The sequence below is a fragment of the Rhinatrema bivittatum genome, chromosome 15 (genome assembly GCF_901001135.1).
Source record: "Rhinatrema bivittatum chromosome 15, aRhiBiv1.1, whole genome shotgun sequence".
Classification (NCBI taxonomy): domain Eukaryota; kingdom Metazoa; phylum Chordata; class Amphibia; order Gymnophiona; family Rhinatrematidae; genus Rhinatrema; species Rhinatrema bivittatum.
Window position 1 is genome coordinate 26,967,672 of NC_042629.1, and position 19,866 is coordinate 26,987,537.

The window sequence follows — 19,866 nt, forward strand, 5'->3', positions numbered from 1 at the left end:
TGTTTTTTGGGTTTGTTTGTTTTTTCAGTATGTACCTTCTGAATAACAAATGTCATGAGGGAGACAAAGAACATACTTTCTGTAGTACATTCATAAAAAAACGGAGCTATTGCAATGTTTGCTTTAACAAAAACAAGCCCTGTGCAGTTTCATTTCTGCTCAGTATTGCCTCATTTTTCTGACTCTGTTCTTTTTCAGGAAAAGGAAGATTTAATTGAAAAATGAGTGCTCCGAAGAAAAGAAAAGTATTTAATGAATGTCAGGATTTCAATCCAGAATGGAAAGTTAAATATTTTTTTCTTTATAAGTATGTACTCAAAGCCTATATGCTTGATCTATCAGGAGCATATCACAGTTTTGAAAAAGTACAATTTGAATTGCCATTTCACTACAAAGCATCCCAATTATAGGCATAACTTAAATGAGGGAAAGTTATTGAAATCTGAAAAACCTAATACTAAATTAACTGATCAGCAAAATATTTTTGTTCAACAATCCACACTTCAGGAAGTAGTTACAAAAGTGACTTACGTTTTAGCCTTTAAGATTGCAAGAGAAAATAAGCCTTTTTCAGAAGGAGAGTTTTTGAAAGCTTGCATGGTTGATGTTGCTGGTATACTCTGTCCTGACTCTCAAACAAAATTTGGGAGCTTTAGTTTGTCAAGAAAAATTATTACTCATTGTGTTGAAGCAGTCAGTGAATATTTGGCCTCTGAGTTGAATAGGAAAGCACATTCATTCACATACTTTCACTAGCTCTCGATAAAAGCACTGACATCAAGAACACAGCACAGCTCTTGATTTTTGTCAGCAAAATTGAAATCACAGAAGAATTTTTGTCATTGGAATCGATGAAAGTTAGAACAAGAGAAATGGTTCTGTACGATGCAGTGTCTAGCTGTCTTCAATGTTTGAAACTCCCCTGGAGTAAAATGGTAAATGTCATCACAGACAGGTCAGCAAATTTAACTGATAAAAAGGTTTGTCCTCTCTTCCTCAAAGGAATAGAGGACAAAATAAAAGAAGAGGACCCAACACAACAACTTACATCTCTACACTGTATTATACATCAGGAGGCACTATGCAAAAATGTCCTGGACATGGAGCATGTTGTTCACACAGAAGTGCAAATAGTGAACGACATTAGGTCAAAGGGACTCGCTCATTGTCAGTTCATCTCCCTTCTTGATGACATAGATGCTAAACACTGGGATTTGCTTTACCATAGCAATGTCCACTGGCTAAGCTTAGGAAAAATGTTGCAGCATGTGTGGGAACTTCAAAATGAAATTATCCACTTCTTGGAAATGAAAGGGAAAGAAAAGGACTTCCCAGAATTAAAGGATCCAAACTGGATATGCAATCTTGCCTTTGGTGTGGATATCATTGCACATTTAAATGATCTTAATTTGAAACTACAGGGGCAAGAATGTGTTTGAAAGCTTTAACACAATACGTGCACAAAGTCAAGCTACTGTTGTTTTCAGAACAACTGAAGAGTAATCTCTTCGCTCACTTCAGATCACTCCAAGGCTTAGAAGTGTCCTCAGAGCAATCAGCCAGGTACAGCAAAATTGTGAGTGATTTGCACTTGGAATTTTCCCGTCACTTCTTGGACTTTGAGAAGATTGAAAACACGCTGGAGCTGGTGTCATGCCCACGTCATTTGACTATGAAAAAGCCCCCAAAGAATTGCAGCTAGAGCTCATTGATTTCCAGAGTGATTCCATCTTGAAAGAAAAGTACAAGTCAGAAATGCAGGATAAATTTTATGCGAGGTTGAATGAAGATAAGTTCTCACAGGCTCAGAAAATCTTAGTTTTGTTTGCTCTACCTATGTGTGTGAACATTTTCACTGATGAAGTGCAACAAATCTTGTTACAAATCCCAATTGACAGACCAGAATCTCAGCTCACTGTTGCTTATTTCAACAACAAAGCTGACCCCAGACTTTGATGCCATAGTGAATAGGGGTGACCAACTTCTTTGATCACATTCAGCAGAGAACTAAAGATGACATATTTCAGTAGTGTAATAAACTAAAGCGTAGCTATGTTTCTTGCATTGATCACATTGTTCACATTTAAGCAAAGCATTAAAGATGGCATCTTTCAGTAGTGAAGTTATGTAAAAGGAAAAGGATTTTTATAATCCTGTTTCTCCCACCCAAAACCTAGACTTGAAAATCAGAATGTTGCCACTTTGAATCCTAGTCCTACATTAACTTCTGTTTATGTATTCTCCACCTTGAGAGAATTATTGTAGCTATGTATTTTTCAACAGTAAATAAAGATGTTTTTTAAAAACGGAGTGACCTGTGTTTATTTTTAGTTTTGTCTCTCAAGGTCAAGAAACTCTAACCCCACCTCACCCACAGCATGTCTCCGGCCCCCATGATGGATAAAAACTTGTAATACGGCCCCTGCACAAAATGTTTGCCCACCCCTGATCTAAAGGTTGCTTATATGCACACAGCCATTTACAAAGATCACAGGAAATATGTAGTTTGTACTAGACATGCATCATTATCCATATCAAGTCCTGCCATTTGGCCTATTGGCAGCACCAAGGATTTTCACCAAGTGCCTTGCAATAGTAGCAGCACATATCAGAAGAAATATCATCCTTGGATTTCTAATCAAATGGAACTCATAGGAGCTTAACTCAATGCCAAAGAAGGCAAAGTGTTTCTTCCCTTGTAGAGAGCGACTCTCACAGTTTGCAAAATGACCAACCGAACCACAGTTATAGCTAAAAATGACTTGAGAATGTTGGGTTGCATGACAGCCACAGTTTATGTAATTCCACTTGTTTGCCTAAACATGAGATAAACCCAGTGGTATTTGAGACATCACTAGAATTGTTATACCCAACCAGTGTTTTTCACCATAAGAAGAACGAAACACTTATTCAGTCTCTACTGTGGTGTACCCAGCTGTTGAACCTATTATGTGGATAAACTTTTATTCATCCTCAAATGCAGCAGGTGTTAAAGGCAATGTTTCATCTCAATGCATTATGCTCTTGGGTAACTTGGAATATTCAAGATTAAAATTGTCAAATCAATCTTTTGTAACTAAAAGCCATATTCAAAGCTCTCCTTGTTTTCAGGAAATGGCTAAAGGAAACAGAAGTTCAAATTTAAGATGGATAATAAAGTAGCCATGTACTACATAAACAAGGTAGCATAAGTTTTGTGACCCTTTGCCAAACAAGCATGCACAAACAATATGGGCCAGATTTTCAAAGAGTTACATTTGCCGGGCCTAAAGCTCCAGGACACATGTAAGTCCCCGGGGCTTGCAAAAAGGGGTGGTCCGGGGGCTGGGCCAGAGGCCTCCACAAGGCTGCTGTGCTGGGGATCGCTCGCCATCAGTTGGCCGGCGCGCACAACTTACTTCAGCCCCAGGGCTGAAGTAAGTTTTAAAACAAGAAAAAGGTGGGGAAAGGGCGGGGGAGATAGAGGAAGGGAAGGTGGGGTGGGGGTAGGGAACGGGGAAAGGCAGAACGGCTAGGCGCGGGCTCGGCACGTCAAGGTGTGCACACCGGGTAGCATGCGCACATGGACGCGCTCGTGCTAGTTTGAAAATCTTCTGCTATGGACTTGGGCAACAGGAAAATTTATCTAAATGCCATGTATTTTCCGGGGAAGTTCAATGTTTTAGCCAATTCTTTGAATCATTGGCTTCAAACTCATGGGTGGTCTTTTTATTGAAACACAATGAGTTACCTTTTTCATTGTTGGGAACACCACAAATCCCTTTGCTGTCCCAAAAAACTCCCACTCTACTGCTCGAAGAGACTAACTCCAAATGCTCTAGCAATCGACACTTTTGATGCACACAGCACCTGTATGCATTTCTCTCTCTTCCTTTCATATCAAAAACTATCTTGAAGATAAAAAGAAGAAAAAAATAATTCTAATAGTGTATTTTGGCCCAACCAAGTTTGGTTTCTGTGGCTGCAGAAAACTGCAATAGCTCCATCCATTTATATCCATGTGTTTCCAACATTGCTAACATGGAATAATAGGTTAATTCTTTACCCAAACCTATCACTAGCTGTAACAGCATGGATGCTGAAAGCCTTCTAGTTCAATCTGTCTTTTCCTGCAGAAGTCATCGTAGCATCTAGGAAGCCATCTACTAGACAGTCATAATTTCAAATGGAAGAGATTTGTTCAGTGTTCCAATGAAGAACTAGACCCATTTAACTGTTCAACAAATATGCCTCTTCAGTACCTTCTTAACCTCTTCAATTCAGCTTTGAAATCTAATTCACTCAGACTACATTTAAAGGCTAGAACAGCTTATCACCACCATTGTGAATGACAACCAATTTCTCAATGTCCTGTAGTTGATACATTTATTAAAGGCCTCTATAATCTTTGTCCTTCAGTTAAACTTCCTCTTACACAATGGTAACTCAATATAATACTGGCAACACTGAACCTCTTGTGCTATAGTGGATCTCAAATTTTTATCTTGTAAAGTTTTATTCTTAATAGTAATAACCAGCCCATAGAGAAAATGAACATCAAGCTTTAATTATTCAACAAGCTTTTGCTCAAATTTTCAAGAATAGATTGACACTAAGAATTCACCCAAAGTTTTTGCCAATAGTTGTATTTCAATTTCAGTTAGATCAATCTGTTGTTTTACCAGCTTTCTTTCCAAAACTCTTCATACACCAGACTGTAGGAGTATATTATTGTTTTATTTAGAAAACTAAACTTTCAGGAAATCTATGCAACTTTGTGTCTCAAAAGCCAATATCTTGCCAATGAAGAAGCAAACCTTGTCTTTGACGCTGATTGCTATACAAAATCAGGAAAACATCTCCCTGCCAAAGTTAGTCTATCAGATTAGGGCAACATCAATAACTCATCTTCATTCTGCTTTGATTCAAAACATCTATAAATAATCTACTTGATTATCCATACATATCTTAACAAAACACTGTACTATAAGCTCATAGTATAGGAAATAAAGTCCTGGCTCTCGAGGCCAGTTATTGAAGAAGATTTAAATGTAGTTGCTGTCATGGAGACATGGTACACAGAAATCCATGACTACAATATAGTTATACCAGGCTACAGTCTATTCAGGAAGGACTGAGAAGGAAGGGAAGGAGGTGTGGCATTATATATATATATATATATATATATATATATATATATATATATATATATATATATAAGGAGGAGGCACTGTAGGTTAATTTGGAAAGAGGGCCTGGAACATCTATTTATATTGTGTAATATTCAGACCTCCATCACAAACAGAGGAGATGGATGGAGATTTAATGGAGAAAATTACAAAATTGCTATGAAAAGGGAGGTGCTATTTTTAGGGGACTTCCAGTTAGCCAGATGTTTGGGACATCCCAGCTGCAATGTCTTCTAGAAACAGAGATCCTGATTTCTCTGCAAGGAGAATTGTTCTGTCAGTTGGTAACAGAACCCACACTGAAGGGGGCAGTACCGAACCTGGTACTTACCAATTGGGACAGTATCTCTGACATTGTAGTTGATCGTCTGGGATCCAGTTACCACTGGATGGTGTGGTTCAGTATTAGACCACAAGAGAGGAAGGTTTGTTCAAAGGCAAAGGTCCTTTGCCTTTGAACAAACTAATTTTGTTAAAATGAGGGAGTACCTCAAGGAGGAGTTAGCTGGCTGGGAAAATCTAGGGAAAGTAGAAAAGAAGTGGGCAAAACTAAAAAGGTATAAGGGCAACTAACCTTTTTGTTAGGAAAGTAAATAAAGGTAAGGGGGGAAAAAAGAGGCCATTCTATTTTTAAAGAAGTAGCTGAAAAGATAAGGGAGAATAGGTTAGCATTCATAAACTACAAGAGATCACAGAAAGTGGAAGACAAGCAACAATATGTGGAAAAGCTAAGAGAAGCTGTGGAAGTAGGAATGCAAAAATTCAAAAGGAATAAAAAAAAATAAGGAATAAATGGCAGGGCAAGACCATTTTTTGATGTTAGTGAAAGGAAGTGCAAAAGTGACATTGTGAGACTCAAAGGTGAAGGGAAGGAGGCTGATGAGGAAAAAGCAAAATTACTTTAATATTTTTGTTGTTCAATGTGGAAGGGCCTGGAACAGGACCACACAAAACTAATGCAAATAAGATCAAAAGGAGATAAAATCAATTTTCAGAAGAGTGTACCATTTAGATCTATGTTTCCAATACTGTGGTATGGCTTTTTGCTGTTTATAGGTTATGTGGGGCTTCTCAGGAATAAGGAGGCCTTGGGATGATACTCATACCTCCACTGAAGGGTAAGGATCTGCGATTAGAGGAGGGCAGATAAAAGGGAAGGGTTGAGTGGTTTAAGGGCAAGATTTGTTAGAAGTGATATGGAGGGGGGAGATTTTGGGCTATGGGAGGGAATAGATTGCATGAGGATTTGGAGTATGGGTGCTATACCTCTTTGGGATTTTTGGGTTACTACTTTTGGAATGAGAGACATTCTTAAAGTCACTGCATATTTATTTAATTTATTTATCAAGTTTTATATACCGTCATTTGGTTTTGCCATCACAACGGTTTACATATAATGGCTAAATATCGTATATACTCTATAACTGTAAAGGGTCTGGATATGCGTATGAAGTGGCAATTATTTTACAGGGAGTTGTTTTTAATGAATGTTTTGATAGCTTTTGTCCAAGAAAATCATTTGAAAAAGATGGTATGAACATGTGATGTCTGATTACATGCATAGATTTTTTGCCACAGCTCCTAAAGAAGAGACGTATACAGGGGTGGGAATTTTGTTCTCCAAACATATGGGGTCAGTTTAATAGACGATATGGGGATCCATTGGGGAGATTATTATTGTTCAAATAGAGTTGGGGATTAAAAGTACACTCTAGTCATTGTTATGGCCCAAATAAAGATCAATGTTTCTTTGAATGATTGGCAGATGTTCTAGGGAATTGGGTGGAGGGGCATTTGATTTTGTGAGGGGACTCTAATATTACTAAATCTCCCAAACTGGATAATTTTTCTGGGGGAAGCATGACTAAGTGGAATCTGATACATATTTGGAGACATTTTCCTAAGATTAGCAATTACACCTTGTTCTCTAAACCACATGATTCATATTCACGTATCAATAGATAAAAAAAAGCTATAGTTAACCAGGTGGCTAGTACGGAAATCGGATCTATAACTTGGTCCGACCATGCTCTAATTTGGATTGATATCATGTTAGCCCAGGTGGATGCCAGGAATCGCTTTTGGAGATTAAATTGTTTTATTGGCTAATGAGTCATATTGTGTGAAGTTACAGAAGGAAATTTCTGAATATCTCCAATTTAATTCTGCAGATCATATGTCCCATTGATATTTTGGAAATGTTTGAAGGCTGTGATTCGAGACAAACTGATCTCTAGAGCCTCCTATAAGAAAAAGGAAAAGGAGAAAGCTAGAGGCACACTTTTAAACATATTTTCTTTAGTGAATAAACCCTGCACAGTTTGGATTGCAAGAGCCTTAGCCATTCTATCTGAAGCAGACAAAAGCCCATAGAAAGTCCACCCAGCCATTTGTTTCTTTTTTTAAGGGCAAGCTGGAGATTGCCGTTGCCAAACAGACGTTCTCCAATTGGCTAGCAGACTGCATCTCGTTGTTATGCTCAAGTGGGATTTTATCTTGTCAGGGGACTCGCACTGTCCCAGCCATGGCATCGTCAGTGGCCCACTTACGATCAGTCCCCATGGAGAACATCTGCAAGGCTGAAATGTGGAATTCTATCCACTCATTCACATTGCACTACTGTTTGCACAGGGATGGCCTATGTGATAGCAGGTTTAGCCAGTCTGTCTGCTGGAACTTGTTTGAGGTATAGAACCCACTCTGTTCCTGCCTATAACCCGTTATTTTTGTTCAGGCGGGCCCCCCCCCCCGCCCCCCCATTAGGGTTCATATCCAAATAAAAAAGGGCTGGTGCCAACAAAAATACTGTTGTGCCATTTGGCACTAGTTTTTGGATTTTTTTGTCTCCTTTTTAGTTGAAAGGCTGCCTGTAACTAGGGTTTCACCCATGTGTGATTACCATTCTGCTTGTCCTTGAAGAAAGCAGCATTGCTTACCTGTAACAGGTGTTCTCCAAGGATTGCAGGATGTCAGTCCTCAGGAGACCCATCCACCTTCCTGTGGAGTCTGATCTCCACTTCATGGTGGTGTTTTATTTTTTGCTATATAATTAGACTGAAGGGACCCTGCATGGTTGCTTGGCATAATGCATGGGCATGCTCCGTGAGTCTCAGTGAAAGTTCTAGAAACGCTGACATAAGCTTTCCATGCCGGGGTCCATTGGATGATACCATACATGTGTGAGGACTGGCATTCTGCTGTCCTCTGAGAACACCCATTTCAGGTAAGCAACTCTGCTCTATTGAAGCATGAGCTTTCAAGGACAGAGTCTACTTCATCAGATGCATGAAGTGTAGTACAGAGGGTGCATAAAATATACATTATGATGGGTGGGGTGGGAAGGATACAGGAAAAAAAAGTCACAGAATAAGGCAGGACAGAGTGTTGTTAAGGTTATAGTTGAGCCTACTGAGGGAAGTGTTAAAAGACAGGATAACTTGAAAACAGTTAAGTTCATAGATGTATGTAGTGTGCTTTGAAGCCATTGACTCTGTTCAGACCTAGAGTGATTGTATTTCATTTTTTGATTAGTTCCAATACAGCAATTTCTCACTGGAGTGTTCCTTTGAAGAATATGCCAACCTTAAGATCAGGTAGAGAATGACCTGGAAGGTTGAAATGTTCTACTAGTTTCTGAATGTTGTCATTTCTGATGTCAGAAGCCAACTCTGTCCACATAGTAACCCAGGCAACACAATCACACTTACCTCAGTTGTCAATAGGCTGCACTATAATCCTATTAACACCCTTTCCACACCTTGTTCTGCCCCATTCTGTCCCCTTCTTTGTTCTGTATCCTTCCCTATCCCCCGCACACTCATCATCATGTAATTTTTACGTACCTTCTTTACTATACTTCATGCATCTGATGATGTGGAGTCTGTTCTTTGAAAACTCATGCATCAATAAATGGTTAGTCTATAAGGTGTCGCTCACCTGTTGTGATTTTTGCTACATTAGACTAACATGGCTATCCTTCTGAAGATTTACACCATATGTTTTATGCTGCTAAATTACTATTTGAAAGTTATATTTTATGCATATTTTTATGGGGATTGTTATATGTATATATGTATGTAATATATTGCTATTTAAAAGTGATTGAAAGCTTTAAAGTTATTTTAATTATTTTTAACTGATTGACATCTTTATCATTACCATTTTGGTTGTCTTCTCCACTCATAAGTAAAAGGTATTGAAGTCTGCAAAGAATCTAGTTTTCTCAGGAACTAATAGGACTGCTGGGACATTACCCCCAAAACTGTGTACCATCAGCACTCCTTCCTTTAATTCTGTCTTGTAGAATCAGAGCCCAGAGAAATTAGAGTCGAGAACCTTAGTAGAATCCTTCCACAGTTGTCCAGGGACAGAAACGCAGGCCAAAAATATAAAGTAGTACCTGTCTCTTGACTATTTTTTCTTTTGTTTTTGCAGCATCCTTCTGTGTTCGTAGATTGATAGGAGTAACAGAAATAGAAAAGGGTTCTAGCTACGGCAACCGGGAGCTCAAGAAGAATGAATAAGCCATTGATGCCCTCTTTTGAGATGCAGATCCAGACTGTGGTATCCAATTAACTCTGTTACAGACGCTTAGGACCTTTATTCTGATAATATAAAAAATAACAGTGAAGAAGAACTTTGCCTAGATGAATGGGAACAAACTCAAGAGTTGTTTCCACACTGTCTCAGCATATGGATTGATTTTATGTTAGATAATGGTTACCTCAGGATGGCAGTGGTTTGGATGTGACTCTGTCCTGTTTCAGCAAGGTATGGCACCAATTTAACAGCAGAAGATTCCCAATTCCTATGGCAAGATTTGAGTCCACACCTCCAGGCATCATCAATATTGTGAATGCTGTCTATCCTGCTACAGTTCATTCTCTGGAATGGGTGGGAAAAGCAAACCATGACGCCTGGACCATCTGCCAGCACTTCTGCAGAGGATGGGGCTGATGGAGGCTGCTTTGTTTGGGAAGGATATCAGGAAGTAATGGGAGAGACATTATTGATAAGCACATACATGGGACTGCCAAACATGGCATTTCCTTCTTCAGCCTCTACCCTATTAAGTTTTCACAAGCCTTGGTCATGTTCACTACTCACCAAGGGGTTAATTTACTAAAGGTTTTCTCCCATTTTGAGACTATGGCAAAACTGTTTAGTAAATAGGGCCTCAAATTTGCTGAGTGCTTGATATTCTATGTCCCTCTAATCTCTTTCTGTCTTCTTTAGACATGCTTTGAAAATTATTGTCCCCTTAAACTGCATTCTTTGGAAATTCAGTCCCTGTACTGCACACTGTAGGAACTCTGCCTCTTCATAGCACCCTACACAAACTCCATCCTATCACTGCACTGAAGGTAACATCATCTGACAGCACCGACACAAAACTGCTCTCTAGAGCTCAGAACTACCAAGAAGGTCTTTCTGAGCATGTGTGGGAGTTCCCGCATGGCTGCTGCCTCGTGAGCCTCTCAGGCTTTGTCTGAGCTGCTGCACAGACACGGACCTCAGTTCTCAGCAAATTAGTTGGGTTTTTTTATTTGTTTGTTAAGATTGACTTAATTTGTACAACTCAAGCAGATTTCCAAAAGTACAAACATGTAACTATATATACCATCATCTCAAAGAACAGAAAATAGTACATTGTTCTGAACATAGCTGTTGTGTATCATGTTATCCAACCAAAACAATCTTAACACATTTTTTCCCCGTTTTATTGCCACAATCATCACTCATTTAAACCACATTCAACTCTAATGCATACCTCACACACACACGCATAGCAATTTATCATGTCCACTCAGGCCATAGAGGTTGTATATTGGCATATCACACATAGTCAGAAAAATAATTCCTTCAGAGATATTTGACCTTCTCCCAATATTGAACATATGGATAATTTATATTTGTTCTTTTGTTATTTGCTTCTCATTGAATTTCACTTTTTCCATTACTATATAATTTTTCATTAATACCTTCCAACTCAAAAAAAAAATGTAGGAAGCTCATCTCTTTTCCAAGACAAAATATTTTTTCTTTACCAATATGAAAGCATTTATCACAAATCTTTTCCCTCCTTTAGGTAACCTCTCATCCTTATTCAATGTCACAGTATAAACCAGATTGCTAGACATGTTAATGAGCAGTTACATATTTTTTTCTAATCAACTATTTTCCTCCAAAAGGAGCTCAATTTATAACAATCTGTAAACATATAATGAAATGTTCTTGGCAAATGATTGCATTTTTAACATAAATCTGATTCCCAGAGATTTATCTTAATTCTTCTTACCCTAGAGAGAGATTCTATGAATTAATTTAAATTGTATTTGTCATATTTACTAGTGTCAATGTTATATCAATTAATATAAACACTTGTTGGATCCCTTCAGCAGTAAGTTCTTCTCCTAAATCTACCCCCCTCCCCCCTATACACACGGACAAACAAGTCGGTCAATTATTTTTACTAGTTGAACCCAAAATGATCCATTCACCTTATTACTTCTTATATACTGTAAATCATCTTTATCACATGACTAGCAATAATGACAGGCATGTAGATAAGCAAAAATGATTGGAATATCATATTTATCTCTTAACTTCTAAAATGACATGACAATTCTCTGTTTATTGCTGATTCTGTTCTCCTCCCATATTTGAAAAAGGGATCTGCCTAAACCTACCAGAAAAATTTGTATTTCCTTGAAAAAATAGGACTATACACTTCAATAGTGCTTGACTCCATTTTATATGAAGGACATTTAGGGGTAAATAAGGTCGAACCAATTCAGTGAGAGAAGATTCCTGATTCATGCATAAATCTTAATAAAACTACTACATAATACATTCTTAAGTCAGGTAGAGCCAGTCACTCACCTTCTTTGCTACCCACCAGGTTACCATGACCTATTCTTACTCTTTTGTTATACCATATAAAAGAAGTAACATTAGACAGGAAATTCTGAATCTCTCTTGTTTTATACCCATTAGGGAAACATTTGAAGAGGATATAAAATTTTAGGTAAATTAACTATTTTTACCAGGACAGAGCTAATCCAGAAGTGCAATGTTTCTGTTTATCCAGTAACAATTTAGCAAAGTTTTCTGTATATTGAGTATACACTTCCTTAATATTTTTTCCAACTCTTGTTCCCATATATTTAATATTATCTTCTGCCCATTTCAATGGAAAAATCCCTTGCCAGGTATCCATTAGATTGTTACCAAAGGCAACACCAGACTTATCTTAAGACCAGAGAATACACAAAGGCTCTCCATCATTTTCAATAGTTATTTAATGAGCCTCTTGGATTATTAATATAAAGAAACATATCATCTGCAAATAGACTAATTTTAATCTCTCTGACTCAAATCTCAATTCTCTAGAAGGATAACATTCCTCTTAATGTTTTTGCCAGAGCTTCTAAAGTTAGAATAAAAAGTAAAGGAAATAAAGGGCATCCCTGCTGGGTCCCTCTAAACAGTTCAAAATCCCTAAATCAGTTGCTCATTTACAAGCAGTCTTGCCATCGATTTATTATGTAATAGTCTAATCCATTTTAAAAACCCTTCACCAGACTTCTCAAGCATACACATAAATATTAATTACTCTACTGAATGATTTTTCTACATCCATACTACCAAGTAACCCATTTTTAGTTCTCTTAGGTAACTTAATAGCAGTAAATAATTTTATAATATTAGCCACTGAATATCTTCCCTGCTCAAAGCCCATCTTGTCTGTAGGTTTAACAATACTGTCAGTCTATTGGCCAAAGCAGCAGAAAGTATCTTGATATCTTAGTTTAATAAGGTCTAAATGACTCAGGATAGTCCAGGTTTTCCCTAGGCTTTGAATCAAGACAATAGTTGCTAAGTTTTGGCCTACATTTCTTGACTCTTGAACCATGTCTTTTAATGTGGTAATATAAAATCACAGGGTATTTTGTAGAATTTTGGCCGAAATCCACCAGGCCCAGGTAATTTTGTCATTCAAAACTGAGATATCATCATTCTCTTTTAAGGGGCCTCCAGCATAAGAAATTGATCTTCCATTAATTGAGGAAGTACAAGTCCCTTGAAAATAAACTTTGTGATTTAACACAAGAAGGGCCTATAGACTATAAAGATTTATAATACTGCTCAAATGCCTCAGCTATTTCTGGCATAGAATTTAGCTGTTGACCTTGATAAGTTAACTGAGTTATTAAACTTTTCCTTTTTCATTCTTGACCAACCCAGATAACAGTTTCTCTGCTTTACTACCCCATTGATGTAATTTATATTTTAAGAATTAAAAGTTCCTTGTTGCTTTAATATCCAATAAATTGTTCAACTCATGTTTGATCACTGACATTTCCTTCTTTATATTATTTGCTAAGTATTGCATATGTATTCGCTTTAATTCTTGCATTCTGTAAACATCTGCTATTTTACTATTCCTTATTTTATGTTGATGGGCCTGATATGCAATAATTTGTCCCCTTTAATACCGCTTTGGCTGCATTTCAAAAGTTTGTAGAACTAATTTCAGTAGACTCATTGTGCAGTTTGTAAACCATCCATGCATCTCTCAAATACGTGACAAAATTCTGATTATTAAATCATGTTAGGTTCATTCTTCAGCTTAATTTCCCTTGCACATTTTTAATAGTTTTTAATCGGGACACTTATTGCTACATGATCCAAAAAAAGAATTTCTTCTATTTCACATAACTTGACCTTAAGAATACCTCAGATATAATCTAACCTAGTGTAAACATTATGGACAGGAGAATAAAATGTAAAATTTTTCTGATCTAAATGTTTAAATCTCCATGCATTAAAAACTTGAAGTTCTCGACACAAACTCACTCCAATATCTTTTGGCATTTTCTTTGGTGGTGGTGAAGGTTTGCAATAAATGTATAAGATTAACTGTTACATTTAAAATCACTACCAATTGCTAGCTGATAATTAGCCCATTGCACAAGGTTTGTTAATATAGAATTTAAAAATCTGTAAATATTGATTAGGTGCCTAAAGGTTGCAGAATGGTATTTTTGACCATATAGTGTTCCTAGAACAATTATAAACCTCCCATTACTTTTAAACTGCCTTTCCATTTCAAAAGATATTTAATCAAAATTATTACTACTCTTTGCTTCCCTGTAAGGGAAGAGAAAAAAACTTTGTCCCACTCGCATTTTCTGATGTTCTTTATCATCCAAATGAGTTTCCTGAATAAAGACTATACTAGTTTTCCATTTCCTGAATGTCCCAAGCATCATCTTCCTTTTTATTTGCAAGTGTAAACAATACCTTCACCAAATACTTTTCAATTGTTTTAATTCCTAAAATTACTGATTTCCTAGCATGTAGACAGATGGACTCAGGACCAATGGGTTTATGCTCCCCTGCCAGCAGTAATATATATATATATTATTCATATTCTCTGTCTCCAGCAGATAGTGGATGTACATCTCCCTATGGGGATTGCTTCGAACTTTTTGGAAGAAGAAATTTGAAATTCTGAATTAAGGCAGAGAGAGCCCCACTCTCTTGCGGTGATACCTAAAGGTCCCTCCCCCAGTTCAGAATTCCTGAGGTGATTTCTGTGGTCCCTCAAGAGATGTGCCTTGGTCTGATAGCTGGGTTTCCCGGTAGGGACTTAGTTGCTAGTTAAGTTGAAAGGCAGCGGGTACAGGAAGGCAGAGCATGGCGGTGATGGCAGATGCCCTCTCCCCCTGCAGCCGGAGAGTGTCTCCTTACTCGGCTGATAAGCACTGATCTCAGGTAAGGTTTTTAAAAAAAAAAGAAAAAATAATAGAGCAGTTTTACCTTGAGTCATAGGCAGTTAGAGAGGTTTCAGGACTTCCTCTGGTCTCTGTGCACCGTACTGGTGTTTATTCCCACTCCTGTTGGGGTTGGAGAACTGGGCAGCCTGGTGGGTAGACACCACACTTAGGTATTTTTCTTGCATGCCGCAGCAGCATCTTTCGCGTGCTCCTGTGCATGTTTGGCTGCCCTCTACAGGCTGTCAGTGTGCGCAGTGTGTTGTTTTTTTTGGGCACGCTTTTTACATGCACAAATTTTTTCACTATTCACAAGCACAAGCAATGCTTTTAAAATTGGGCCCTCAATGTTCGAAGTGCATATTGTCACACTAAGCTATGTTTAAACAAAAATAAGAATTTGTTTCAATGATTAGATGGTTTTCTTATAAGAGATCTCTAAGCAGAGTCTCTCTCAAGCCCTGTCGTTTCACAACAGTACCATCTCAAATTTGTGATGAAATACCAATCTGCTATGCACATCATACTCCCATCCCTTATGTCTGCACTCATTTCACACTTACAAACCCATTCTTTGTTCACAGCAGTCCAGAAAAAAAACCCAGAACCAAAACATTATTTTCTTCTTTCTTTTTCCACGGTTTTAAAGGAAACTCATTGAGCCAGCAGATGTAAACAAGATTTATCTCATAAATTAAAAAAAAACAAAACTCTTCAAGAATAACCAGAGCTAAGAACCCTTTCAACCACATTGGATAATAATTCTTCTAATTGCCCAATAAATCAAAATTATCCAATACCTTCAAATAAAAATCAGGCTCTTCTTTTTCATTTAAATTAATGCAAGTCTCGTGTCATAGTAGCATTTTCAGCATTATTTGCATGTAATTAAAGATGAAATAATTCACCCATTAAGCCTGTAACACATTTCTCAATATGGGAATATAATCTCAGAATTGTTGAATGGTAGTTTTCACATTGTTTTACCTTTCTCCTTGTTGTACCAGGGTACACATTATATTGCAATGATAGGATGGATCAAATTGGTGGTGAGGTGGTGCTATATATTAGAGAGCATAGAGTCAAAACAGGATAAAAGTTCTGCAAGAAACAAAATGCACTATAGAATCTTTATGGATAGAAATTCCATGTGAGATGGGCAGTACCAGTGGAGGTGTACTAACATTCACCTGGCCAAAATGAGCAGACAGACAATGAAATGCTAACAAAATTAGTAACCTGGTAATAATGAATGATTTCAATTACCCCAGTATTCACTGGGTAAATTTCACGGTTTAAAAAAGAGTTGAATAAGTTCCTGGAGGAGAAGTTCATAAATTATTATTAATCAATATGCCAGTTACTTGTGACTTGGATTGGTCAATGTTGGAGACAGGATATTGGGCTTTATGGAACCTTGGGCTGACCCAGTATGACATTTGCCCAGAGCTGCTCGGGGCTGCTACTGCAGATATCAAGAAGAGAGGCAGGCACAGTGGACCCACACACTGATGTCAGAGGAGAAGCTATGGCAGTGGCAGGTGCAGGGCTGGTGGGGTTCTCTAGGCTGCATCAGAAGTGTTAAAATGAGCAGCAGTGGCTGCAGCAGAGCTAATGGGATTTCTGTGACTGCACTAGCAGCAGAAAGCCACTTATTAAAATGTTACATGAGTGGGGCCTCCTACATAATTATGTTTCAAAAACCAACAGAGTACTCCAATACCTACCTCCTAAATAATACCTATACCTTTATTGATTCAAAATATATTTTATATTACAAATTTGACCATATAAAACCTCTGATTGCAACAGATCCGCACCATTCATACATCATTCACTCAGTAGCCATGCTCATCCCACATAAGTACCTGTTAACTGCTTTGTCTCCTACTCATCCCCCAGAAAAATCCCCTAGGCCAATATTTTTCCACAATTCGCCCCTGGACATTTGTGGGAAGTTACCTGCATGCTCAGGAGGACTTACCCAGGTAAGATTCCTGCTGAATATACCCAGTTAAAGATAGCAGAGTAAATTTATCCAGCTAACTTTAAGGCTGCCTCTACCACAAGCAGACTTAGACAGGTAATGCTAACTATCAGTGCTATTTGGCTAAGCCTAAGCCCTGCACCCAGAACATCTCCTTTTATCCACGAACTTTGGAGTGTTATGGTTGATAAACTTTAAAATAAATACCAATCTCCTTTCCTGCCTGTGGCCCAGCTCAAATTAGAGGAAAAGCGGAGCTGGTGCCTTTCCCTTTCTCCTGCATGGCGCATAGTCTAAAAAGCAGTTTGAACTATGAGGTGCATCTTAGATTTCAAAGGAGCTCTACATGGTTCAAATGGTATCTTAGATTCTGAACCATTCAGGAAGGAAGGAAAGGCACCAGCTTTATTCTTCTGGCTTGTGCTGGGCCATGGGGAGGAGAGAGCACCAGCAGCTGACTTACATTTTTGCCTCTGGCAGTGCTGCAGATTCTTGAGCCCTGCTTGCATGAGCTAGATCAGGAAGGTGGGGCAGCTGCAGAGCATTTTGTTTTGGTCTCACAGGCCACATCAGAGTTGAGGTTGGGGCAGCAGCCTGATAATGCCCATAGAAAAAAGTGATGCCTGGTATAAGTGCTCCTCCCTTGACTTCCCCTCATCCTGACAATTCCTGAGTCCATGGGGTAGCACAACATAATGGTGCCCTTAGGGCAGTGTTACCTATGGCTGTGGTCACATTAGCCATAGGCTATCTATGGCTCTGTAATCCTTAATGGAACCCGTGATTTGCTATGAGAAGTAATGGTGTTGGTGCCACTTGGCAATAGTGATTAGAGATTAAATGAATTGTTTGCTTTGGTCTTTACTAAGAAAGATGTAAGGCAGATGCTCATGCCAGAAGGGATGATTCAGAGGAACTGAAGCAAATCTTTGCAACCCTGGAAGATGTACTAGAGCAAATTGACAAACTAAAGAGTAGCAAATCACCTGGACTAGATGATAAACATCCAAGAATGCTTATAGAACTAACAAATGAGATTGCAGATCTACCATTAGTAACATAGAAACACAGAAATGACGGCAGGAAAGGACCAAATGATCTACCCAGTCTGCTTAGGAAGCTTATGCTAGAAATTGCTGCACTGTGCAGGTTACCCTCATGCTTATCAGTTTTCCAGACCATAAAATGCAGGGCCCTCGGATGCTGTCCAAATCCAATTTTCCCTAACCCCTGCCATGGAAGCATAGAGCAATGATGGAGCTGCATCAAAATCTGTATACTCTCATTAAAATTGGCTACAGTACCTGAAGATTGAAGTGTGGTTAATGTAACGCCAATTTTTAAAAAGAGTTCCAGGATGATCCAGGAAACTTACAGACCAGCGAGTCTGATGTCAGTGATGAGAAAAAAGGTTGAAACTATTATTAAGAACAAAATCACAGAACAAATAGGTAGTCATAGTTTAATGAGACAAAGCCAACATAGATTTAGCCAAGGGAAGGCTTGCCTTACAAGTCTTTATTTATGCCTTAAACAAAAAAAAAAAAAACCAATTGGAGAAAGGTGAGCCATTTGGTATAGTGTCTGGATTTTCAAAAACTGTTTGACAAAGTACTCATGAGGAAATGTAAAAAGTCATGGGATAGGAGGCAATGTTCTGTTGTGGATTAAGCACTTGTTAAAAGATAGAAGACAAGATACTAGGGCTAAATGATCAATTTTCTCAAAGGAGAATGGTGAATAGTGGAGTACCCCAGGGATCTGTACTAGAGCCACTGCTTTTAACATATTTATAAATGACCTAGAGATGGGAACAGCAAGTGAGGTGATCAAATTTGCCACTGACACAAATTATTCCGCTTGCAATTTCTTGCTATTTCTCACAATCCTCTTATAACTTAAGTGAGAAATTGCAAGTGGACCTCGTAAGACTGGGAGAATGTGAATCCAATCAGCAGATGACATTTAATGTGAACAAGTGCAAAGTGATGTACAAAAGGAAAAGCACCCCAAATTATAATTAAACAGTAGTTCCACATTGGGAGTCACCAACTAGGAAAAGGACATTCTTTTTTCAGTGTGTGGCTGTGGCCAAGAAAGCAAATAGAATTCTAGGAATATTAGAAAAGGAATATAGAATATCAGAATGCCTGTCTGTCACTCCATGGTTTGACTGTACCTTGAGTATTGTGTGCAATTCTAGTCAACGTATCTCAAAAAAAAGATGTAGCAGAATTAGAAAAGGTACAGAGAAGAGTGACTAAAACGGCAAAGGTGATTGCATAATTCCCCTATGAGGAAAGGCTAAAGAAGTTAGGGCTCTTCAGCTTGGAGAAGAGATTGCAGAAGGAAGATATGATGGAGGTCTGTAAAATAAGAGAGTGGGGTGGAATGGGTAAACACAAATCTGTTGTTTGCTCTTTCAAAAAGAAAAAAGACTAGGGAATATGCAATGAAGTTACTAGGTAATACATTTAAGACAGGAGAAAATATTTTTGTACTAAATGTATAATTAAGCTCTGGATTTTGTTGTTAGAGAACATAGTAAAAGCTTTTAGTATAGTTTGATTTTTAAAATGTTTGCACAAGTTCCTGGAAGAAAAGTCCATAAACCATTATTAAGGTGGACTTGGAGAAATCCTTTATTTATGCATGAGATAAGCAGCATGGAATATAGCAATCTTTTGGGATCCTGCCAGGTACCATAATTGGCCTCGGTAGGAAACAGGATACTGGGCTTGATGGACCTTTGTCTGGCCCAGTATGGCAAATCTTATGTTTGTATGTCACAAGTTGCCATCCCATGATTTTCCTCTACATCATAGTCATCTTGAAAGCTGCTTGTCACAGTTACATTTTTCATCAAGCTTATATGCTTGTCTCGAAACATCATCAGGCTGATGCAATATAGATGCACTAAAAACGGGCTCCC

General features: G+C 38.1%; 1 protein-coding gene across 10 annotated transcripts in view; it reads left to right on the forward strand.

Moving 5' to 3' along the window:
- Window positions 1-18,514, forward strand: part of AGPAT3 (1-acylglycerol-3-phosphate O-acyltransferase 3) — a 156,459-nt gene extending 137,945 nt beyond the window's left edge. For 7 of the 10 annotated variants that reach the window (XR_003852849.1, XM_029578486.1, XM_029578490.1 and 4 more), the window contains one exon: window positions 9,603-18,514. Coding sequence is in view for 6 of the 10 variants with exons in the window: in XM_029578486.1 (XP_029434346.1) it covers window positions 9,603-9,691 (89 nt within the window). In the remaining 4 variants the exon portion in view is untranslated. Of the gene's footprint in view, window positions 1-198; window positions 308-9,602 lie in introns of all 10 variants that reach the window. The other 3 variants (XR_003852851.1, XR_003852850.1, XR_003852848.1) reach the window with 1 other exon arrangement.
- The last annotated feature ends 1,352 nt before the right edge of the window (window positions 18,515-19,866 follow it).